This window comes from Macrobrachium rosenbergii, chromosome 4, assembly GCF_040412425.1.
Source record: "Macrobrachium rosenbergii isolate ZJJX-2024 chromosome 4, ASM4041242v1, whole genome shotgun sequence".
NCBI classification, from domain to species: domain Eukaryota; kingdom Metazoa; phylum Arthropoda; class Malacostraca; order Decapoda; family Palaemonidae; genus Macrobrachium; species Macrobrachium rosenbergii.
In genome coordinates, this window is record NC_089744.1 from 21,367,501 (window position 1) to 21,377,860 (window position 10,360).

The following is a 10,360-nucleotide window of genomic DNA, read 5'->3' on the forward strand; positions in this document are numbered from 1 at the left end:
ATAATGCAGACCCTCAGATATTAATCTACACAACTCATTTTTAGCATATTCAAATTTAGACATCAAAATTTCATCCGAGTATACTTTTTTACCGGCCCCCTTTTTCAATAATTCCTGAAATGGTGCCATAACAGGTGCCGTTGCAACGAAGGAAGCCAACTGATTGACCAGCCCAACCCACGACCAAATATCAGATATGGTGGGCTGGTCAGGCATTGGGAACTTCTTTATGGCAGCCAGTTTATCCTCCGAAGGCAGATATTTACCCCACCCGACATTATAGCCCACAAAATTCACAGCCCTCTGGCAAAACTGAAATTTATGTGGGTTAAGAGTTACACCATTCCTCCCACATGCTAACAATAAATCAAAAGTATGCCAGAAAGCTTCTTCTATGCTAGAATCATGCAACAGTATATCATCAATACATTTAAACTTCCTCAGGATATCCACAATTGCATCATCAAATCTTTTGGTGTATGCATCTGGGGCAGCGCAGTGCCCCATGGGTGTGCGACAATACTGATACCTCCCCCAAGGGGTTATGAAAGTCGTAAGCTTTCGACTTTCTTCATCCAACACTACCTGATGGAATCCCCAGTGTGTATCAACCATAGTCTTAAAAGTATGCACCGGGACACTTGACACCATATCAGACGGTGCAAACGTGTGATGTGTTTCCCTTTTGCAGCATGCATTGAGTTTTTGAAAATCTACGGTCCCCCTCGGAGTGCCATCCTTTTTGCCTACCACCATCATGCAGGCACACCACTCAGTTACCTCCCCAGTAGGCATAGGTTGCAAGATACCTGCTAGAACATCCTTGTCTATCTGCTTTTTGACCTCATTCTCTCAATGCTTAGGGATAGTAATTGGTGTATGGTAAGTGTGTGGCACCACACCTGGCAGCAGGTGAATATGGTGCGGTTTGCTGCTCATTATGGGAAAGGGTCTTCTATTTACATTGAATGTTGTACCTGAGAAACGTTCCAGCAGCCACTGGTTGAATAGGGCAATGTTATCCTCTGTGGGAGAGTATGGTAGCTCATTGGGTCTCTCATTAAACCCCCCTATGCCCAAAACTTCATTCCCATGAATATTAAAAACTGTGCGATCTGGGAAATTAGGATCCACCAACCCTAACGATTTGCATGCACTTAATGACAGAAATAATTTACGTGTCCCACTGACAAAATACATACATTCACTTGAACTACAAGAACAAAAACTAATATGTTTATGCTCCCCTAATAACAACAATATATTTTTAGACAAACAAACAAAAAAGTCATAAATAATGCAGCCTGTATTCAGGAAACTTGTCACAAGTCTAAAAAGCAGTGAAGATTTTGGCACAGTAGCATTCCATAGAAACCTACACTGCTACTAAATGCAGTGACAAAGTAACGTAACGGTTAAATAAAATGATTACAGATGCAGGAGTTTGTTACAGAGCTTAAAGCACATTTGCCACAAGAAGTATGTTACGTACTGTTATTATTATACTATTTAATTTAATATCACATTCAATATATATGTGCAGCAGTTATTTATTTAGGTGAAAACTGATGGCAAATGTTTTGCTAACCAGAAAATTTAAGACAATTAAATAAAACAAAATGGTACATTTCTTAATTATTCACTTATTCCTTATACAGCATATATATTTTTTGGTAAGTGAGATTCCAAAATGACAAAGAATAACTGAGAATCAACCAACAGTATCAAATAGGAATATTTACTCTAGTACTTAAAAATCAAAACTCGAATCGAATGAATGTTGTATATGATTTTTATTTCTCTCTACATTACAGACAGAGACATGGAGAATTATGATGGAGTTCGAAACAGACCAGCAGCTCACTCAGTTTACACAGGTAAGTTATGAAAAAAACAGTACAGTTTACACAGGTAAATTATGAAAAAACAGTACAGTTTACACAGGTAAGTTATGAAAAAAACAGTACAGTTTACACAGGTAAATTATGAAAAAACAGTACAGTTTACACAGGTAAGTTATGAAAAACCAGTGTAGTTTACACAGGAAAGTTATGGAAAAACAGTACAGTTTACACAGGTAAGTTATGAAAAAACAGTGCAGTTTACACAGGAAATTTATGGAAAAACAGTACAGTTTACATAGGAAAGTTAGGGGAAAACAGTACAGTTTACACAGGTAAGTTATGAAAAACAGTACAGTTTACACAGATAAGTTATAGAAAAAACAGTGCAGTTTACACAGATAAAGTTTGAGAAAACAGTACAGTTTACACAGGTAGGTTATGGAAAAAACAGTACAGTTTACACACATAAGGTATGAAAAAATATTACAGTTTACACAGGTAAGTTATGGAAAAAATGCTACAGTTTACACAGATAAGGTAGGAAAACAGTACAGTTTACACAGGTAATTTATGGAAAAACTGTACAGTTTACACGGGTAAGTTATGGAAAAACAGTACAGTTTACACAGGTAAGTTATGAAATAAACAGTACAGTTTACACAAGTAAGGTATGGAAAAACAGCACATTTGTTGAATGGCCATATTTTAGACAGTTAGAACATTGGAGAGGTTTAGGGACAAAGGGGCAAACTTCTCTATTTAGTCCTAGAATTTTTATTTTTCGTGATAGTTCCCGGTTTGTAAATTTTATTTTGATTATTTTAATATGTTTATTTACATCCTTTCTACTTGGGACAGTATATAATTCCAAGTCATGTATGTTGCTGTATCTTAATTTAAGGGAGTCAATTGAGATTTGTTTTGATGGTAGCTCTTTTTCATCAGTCTGAGAGCATCACTGTTCCTTGTGTATAGTTTAGTGTTTCATGGCTGGTTACTGTTACTCTTATTTCATTTATCTTGGTTATTTGTAGAAAGGTTGTTGATTGGGCTTTGGTTGTTTGTATTAGCCATTCATTGTTTTTGATATGTCTACATTCCATATCTTGTGTGGGGTGTGTATTTAATAATTTGCTCTCTGATATGGCTGGTGAGATTTGTTTTTCTGCTTTTAATATTAAAAATATGGACCAATTGTCTGGTCCAAAAATATGTTCAAAATGAACTAGCGTTGGATTGAGTCGATGGTTATTTCTTTTTGATTTTTTCACATTCATCAGTGATGAGCTGTCTTGTGTTGATGGGGTTTTAGGAGGATTACTTGTCTCTATTTTAGAGTTATTGTCCATTATGTATGGTTCCAGTGTTATGATACTGGAGTTTACCAATTTGTTTTTGTTTCTTTTTGACTTTCTAAACTCTCTGAGTCTTTAGGAATTGAGATTTTACTTGGAACAGGGTGTTCCTTTGTAGCATTTATGTCTATACTAAGGAGATTCGGGAGTGACGTTCCAATAATCATCGACTGTGCCAGAATTTTATCATCGTGGGGTCCAGGGGTACTGAAAACTTTAGTTCTACCTTGCATAAGGAGGAAAAAAAAATTAATAAATCTTGAAAAGATATCATTGGCTTTTTATGAAGTTGACTCTTCCACTAATGGCACAAGTGGGAACTGACTCCCAAATGTCTGCGTCCCTACCCTACCCCAAAAAGGGGATGGCATATCATGATTAGTTTGGCCCAAGCGTAAGCAAAACCCGCTTGCTAGGACAGTGTATTGTAATAATTCAGTCATCCCCATCCTAATCACAATATGGGCTAACCGGACAGAAAGCCGAGATTCCTATTCCTAGAACTATGCCCCCCCTGGAATCCGTGGTCCAGCTCCACAGAATAGTTCCGCCTGAAATAAACAGGTCCGAACATTATCAGGTAGATGATGGTTCTACCACAGTTCCCACTATTTAGCTTCAGATTCAACTTCACTCCATGCCATGATGTTTTCCCATTTATTAGGTTTGGTAATTTTGACAAAAGTGGAAGAATCCACAAAATTACTCCTAAAATATATCATTATATATGTGGGACACTTGGGATCAAACTTAGGAAAAAAAAAAAATAATAATCCCTAGGTTCGAGAGCCCCCCACCACGTCAAGTTGGTCCCAATTTGAGGGCGGCTAAGATATGAAAAAATAGCACAGTTTACACGGGTAAGTTATGGAAAAACAGTACAATTTACACAGGTTAGCTATGGAAAAACAGTACAGTTTACACAGGTAAGTTATGAAAAAACAGTACAGTTTACACAGGTAAGTGATGAAATAAACAGTACAGTTTACACAGGTAAGTTATGAAAAAACAGTGCAGCAATCTTGAGTACTGTATTCTCATTAGGGCAACTCCTGGCAAACTACTGCGCAGCTGACTAATTCATAATGTTTAGGTATCCTTCCTACTCATATTTGTCAATGGCTAGGCCAGTAACGCAGAATGAAAATAAATTCATGCATACATCTTTTATCCTCAAGAAAGAAAGAAAAGAAAGTCCGGATAGCCTTACATTTCTTGAAAGAAAAGCGAGTGTCAAGCACTCTGCTTTTCTTAACTGTCTTTCCAGCAAAGCTTGTAAAGATAACATTTAATAAAAAAAATAAATAATAAATACTATATAGCCTATAAACAATGATTCTGCTTCATACTCACAGTTCAAACAAGATTAGTGTGTGAGTAGCTTGGTAACTTTTATAAGGTACTTGGATAAGTTTCGTTTTACAAACTTTCGAAAAAGGTAATTTCTCTTTACTTGAACCACAGAAAGTATAGGAATGGACTGTATACTCATACCTATAATTAAAGTACTTCATATGTAGTATTTGTAAACATATAAGACCTTATTTACAGTGTTCATATACAGTATATAAGACCTTATTTACAGTGTTCATATACAGTATATAAGACCTTATTTACAGTGTTCATATACAGTATACTGTATTGAATGATAACTCCCACTCACCCACTCATAAGACAATGCTTCCAAAACAATACTCTTACTTAGAATATATGATAAGTTTGAAATTGTGAATAAACATTATGGCAAAAAATTGGGTAAATCAATTTATCCTTTTTGTAAGAAGCTTTAATATTATACACAACCAGTAACTCATTAGTTTAAATGTGTTCACAGATATCTGTTCTGGGAACCAGTACCTCATCTTCTATAAATATCAATTGATTACTTTTTCATATGCACAGAAAACTATAATACACTTCTTAAGGTGTTGAAGAGTTACCAGTTTTAATAACTTTTATGAGAACTTTGAGCCATTAAGTTAGGCCTAAAAAAGTTTTAATTAGTGCTTCATAACCATCTTCTAATTAGGATTTTTATTTCATATTTTCATTGTACATGGGTTGGAAATCAATTCAAACTATTTAAATCATTTGATTAAACACTAAACTTCTTTACACTGTCTTGATTGTAAGTAAGAAAGGTAAAGAGGATATCAGATTATAAAGTGGAATCTGTCTAGTAATAATAATTATTAATGGAAGGTATTTCCTTACAGGGGTTGGTGAGGAAAATGGAGAGGAGAATGTGGAGGAGCTACGAGAACGACTTCGGCAGATGAAAGCCATAGTCAATGACCGTTCAGGAGGAAAAAAGAAATCAGGTATAGAAATGATAATATAAAAATACTTACTGATTCAATACATTTGTATCATATTTTCCAGTGCTGCTAAATCACAGAAATGTTTATGCATCAATCTCTAAATATCTATTCAAATTACATTAAAACCAAAGGCTTCCTTATGATGCAGAACTTGAATGCCACTAATATGTTCAACAACCTAAATAAACTCAATTATACAAGGTATTCAGAGTGCACAGTAATCATAAAAAACACCCAGCAAATCTAAACAGAGTATGTACGACTTAATATTTTACTACCAGCTCCCAATCCAGAAGGGTTGTGTGCAGAAACCAATTATGAAAAATACATTTTTAAAATGCTTTTAAGTACAACTAAAAATGTATTTACATAATTTTAAACTTTAAAAGCAATTTTTTGGTTTGGCAAATACTGTACAAACCATTGACTTAGTAAGTGCACACGTCGATTCAAAGTGAGCGACAGCATGACACACTGCAAAAAAAGTTAAGTATACCTTAGTTTAACCAGACCACTGAGCTGACTAACAGCTCTCCTTGGGCTGGCCCGAAGGATTAGATTTATTTTATGTAGCTAAGAACTAATTGGTTACCTAGCAATGGGACCTACAGCTTATTGTGGAATCCGAACCACATTATAACGAGAAATGAATCTCTATTGCCAGAAATAAATTCCTCTAATTCTTCACTGGCCGGTCGGAGAATCCAACGCAGGACCAGCAGAGTGCCAGCTGAGAACGATGCCCACCTGCCAATGAGGAACTGTATGACACTGCAGATAGTGCTAAAAGTTCTCTGCAGAGTAACTTCAGCACTGGCTACACTGCCTTCTGCCTATTCCTTTTCATCCATTCCCTTTGGTATCTCCTTGCTTAGTGTTCCATTACTGTGAATTTACCTTGCTCCAATTTTCCCCTGTCATCCAAAAACTAACCCCTCTGACAAGTCTTATGAGGATTTAGAAGTTATCTCATTAATCAAGTTCCTTGTTGGACAAGTCGGTAGAGTTCTCAGCTAGTACTCTGCTAGACTCGAGTTCGAGTCTCCGGCCGGCCAATGAAGAATTAGAGGAATTTATTTCTGGTGACAGAAATTTATTTCTCGGTATAAAGTGGTTCGGATTCCACAATAAACTATAGGCCCCGATGCTGGGTAACCAATTGGTTCTTAGCCACGTAAAATAAGTCTAATCCTTCGGGCCAGCCCTAGGAGAGCTGTTAATCAGCTCAGTAGTCTGGTTAAACTAAGGTATACTTGTCTCAATAATCAAAATAATAATCTACCACCCAGAGTAAATCGTATGAACTACGACAAAGGCAGTAAACCTGAAAAGTGGTGGAAATGGCTGTCAGAGGGGAAAATGAAGCACCGTAAAATGAAAACTGAACTGCCCATAAGATGAGAAATAAATTAATCTATAGTTTTTTCCATAATTTATTGGATTTATCTAAAAATAGCTTTGTGTGATTCAACTTATAGCATTCCATGTTTGTAGCGGTTATAAAACAGAAATGATGGAACATCAAAAACTTTTCAACATACATCATCATTCAATATGCAGAACTACAGCAGTGCAATGTTACCCTAGTGACACACCAGTCTGCAAGTGATACAAACATGTATAGGAATTCTTTCAAAACAACAAATATTTTAAACCTTAAGTTAAAATAATAGGAGTGAATATTAAACAAATATATAGATAAATATAGTGCCATATTTTCAACTCTCCACAATAACCATTAGCTTCCATAAATGCTAATCAGGAATAAATCCAAGAAACTATTTCCAGGTATTGATGAGGGCTTCTTAAGTGTTGTGTTTGCCTGCATCCTAGTTGTCATCGCTGGAGTGACCCTTTATGCCTTTGTTGTTCTGTATGCAGCAGTGCACAGGAGATGGACGGAGGACCTAAATGACTGAAAATTCTCTTTTGAGATGTGGAATACATTATCCCTGACATTCAGTCAACTGGGGCTCAAGAAAGTTACGAATGAGAATGCCCTCCTGAATCCTGACAAATGGGCTGAAGTCTTGCTTTTCTAATTACATCTGATAATGCAACTATTATCAGGAAAAAATACTGTTGCTAATATACTTCATAAACTCTCAAATACATTAAAACTTCAAAATAATGCTAATTCAACTTTCTGTATCTTCCAGGCACTCTTTACATGAAAAATTTTTTTTAAATACCATAATTTTAAGAAAGCCATGTACTTGCTTCATGTCGTATTGACTGCATGTTTCATTTATCTTATAATTTTTTATGGACCTTTCTAAGATGCAGCATCTTTCTGCTGAGTTCATAATAATTTTTCTGCTACTTGTGTTAGGTTAAACATAACCAAATTAAGAAAAAGACTGAAAATTATAAGGTTGGTGTAAGCTACAATTACCTTAAGGTTTTCAAACTAAACTTTATACTATACTGGTCATGTGATAGCAGTACTAAATCCATAATACCTTCCGGTTTACACTATATTTCAAATTACTACTAAGTTCAGAATTTAAATACCAATTGTATAACTTCAAAGTTTATTTTGAAAAAGAGTTTTAGTAAACACTCGAGGTACTAAGAAATTTGTGGCTTGAGAATCAGTATAGCATTTACTTTCTACTCAGCAAATGTACAGCAGCTTCTGTTCAAAACTACACGCAAAATTCTATAATTTAACCAAATTAACTTTACATTTTTTTTCAAGAGACAGAGTACATTCATGGAGGTTACTTTTTACATGAAAACAGACTTTTAATGTTGAAAATAATTGAAAGTACAGTATTGGCATACTAGTCCAGATATGCAAACCCTATTCATACTCCAAACGAAAGTATCTCTTTAAATTGACTTTGCTCAACTTTTTTCAGAGCTTGTGCTTATGTCATGAAGAATCTTATGCCCCATTCTTGTGATTTTCTTTACAGACACTAGTTGTGTTTATCTGCGGCCTTTGCTTTCTTACAGTGAAAAAGTGACTTCTATACATTTCCATATGGAAATCCTAATATAATTAAACTGGGACTTTAAAAAATTACACTAACCGTTGTAGAAATATTTATGGCTTTAGGGTACTCCATTACAGATAATGTAATTGTTTTGAAAAATGGAATTCACCCTCATGATCAGTGGAACTCATTCCATTAAAAATCATTTGTATAAAATCCTAATTTGAGAAATTGCCAAGTAATATTGCTATTATTATAACTGAATAAAAGAAAACTAACTACCATATGTAATGCTGCTGTGCATAAACATTACATTAAAATATTAAAATTTCATCACAATTTTGGCTATGATATAACAGTCATCAGTAAAGGTATGTCAACTCTCACACCAATATAATTGTACAAGAAACACTTCAAGCTAGAAGATAATTTGATACACCACACATGCTCAGTAAAATGCTATACTAGAAACCTTGCATGTTTTTAAAAAAAGCTTAATGTTCCCACCATTCATGAGGAAAATATGCTGCACACAGTACAATTCAAAAGATATAGAAAATTAACAAGGAGTTCCATATTCTTTGGATAGTTAAAAAAGTATTTTGTTCAGACTATGTCATAATGAGTTACCTCCATAAAGGTATTCACTCTTGGTTTTCCTTGGTAACATAAGCTGGCTTACTCATACTGTACAGTACCTTGAAAAGAAATCATTTCTTTTCCTCATACATAAAATTCACATAAGTACTAGCAGACACAAAGCAAGCGTCATGCTATCATTACATCCAGATAACCTTACAGCAAATATCATCTTGCAGGTAATTGCATTAAATATCATTATATATTTTTACATTACAAATATTTTATATCACTATCAATTTTCTAGTCTACGAAACTGTGAAAAGCTTATGTGACCATCACTGTCTCAAAAGACCTACAACTGCCAGGCTGTGCAAGGTTGTGTGCGGCTGAAGCTCGCATGAGCTGATAATCCATTTTTAATGCCCATGTGAGTGAAAGCTTCCCAACAACAACAACAATAATAAAACCTGTTCATACTTTGGAAGAAATGTTTATTTTTCCTCTTGTCTTACCTGCCATTTTAAATGTCTGGGAAGTTGATATATACAGTGACTCTACTAAGCCTCAGTACAATGAATTTTCAATTCCATGTGAAACACAAAAGACATTGTGCAGTGTACTCATGCTGGTAACTTACCAGGAATAGAAAAGACTCTTTCTCTTTTTTCAGGACGCTATTAGATTTACTTGTGTATTCCTTGTATAAAGCAGTATCATTTATGAATGCAAATTAATCCCAAATTCTTTATATCTACAGAAATTCTCTAAAATTTTCATTCGTTTCTGTTTTTATTGTAACATTAATATAACATTCCATCAATCAATGGTATAGCTGCTTTAAAATTACTCAGTTAACAATACAGTCTAATATAGAATATAATTTAGCTAGATACATTAGATAGCTAATCCTATCATCATAGTTATGTTATACAAAAAATTTATGTTATTGTTTTAACCATATGTGAAGAAATGGTAGGTGTGTGGTATTGTAATCAAACCCTTTTTTAACAGATTGTTTTATCTTCAAGCCACAGATTTCATTTTCAAACCAGAAATAATTATTTCCATCAGAAAAAAGCAGTACTTACAGATGGGTGACCAGTAACCAAAGCTGCATTTTCTGTACCATTAAATGAACATCATAAAGGTAACTGCAAGTGATTTTACTGCTGCAGTCCAAGATCTCTTAATGCAAACCTAAATCTAATTATCAGCCACTTTCCCCTTGTATCTCTATTCAGTTATTTCAATACAGTGCCATTTAACTTTCTGGTTATTCAGTTTACACAAGAATACAGTATTATACGTGATGTGGA

General features: G+C 34.6%; 1 protein-coding gene across 5 annotated transcripts in view; it reads left to right on the plus strand.

Moving 5' to 3' along the window:
* LOC136831139 (uncharacterized) overlaps window positions 1-9,532 on the plus strand; it is a 37,895-nt gene extending 28,363 nt beyond the window's left edge. For all 5 annotated transcript variants that reach the window (XM_067091102.1, XM_067091109.1, XM_067091117.1 and 2 more), the window contains 3 exons: window positions 1,815-1,877; window positions 5,416-5,520; window positions 7,309-9,532. In XM_067091102.1, coding sequence (XP_066947203.1) covers window positions 1,823-1,877; window positions 5,416-5,520; window positions 7,309-7,439 — 291 coding nt within the window. In that variant the 5' untranslated portion in view covers window positions 1,815-1,822 and the 3' untranslated portion in view covers window positions 7,440-9,532. The remainder of the gene's footprint in view (window positions 1-1,814; window positions 1,878-5,415; window positions 5,521-7,308) is intronic.
* Window positions 9,533-10,360: the final 828 nt, after the last annotated feature.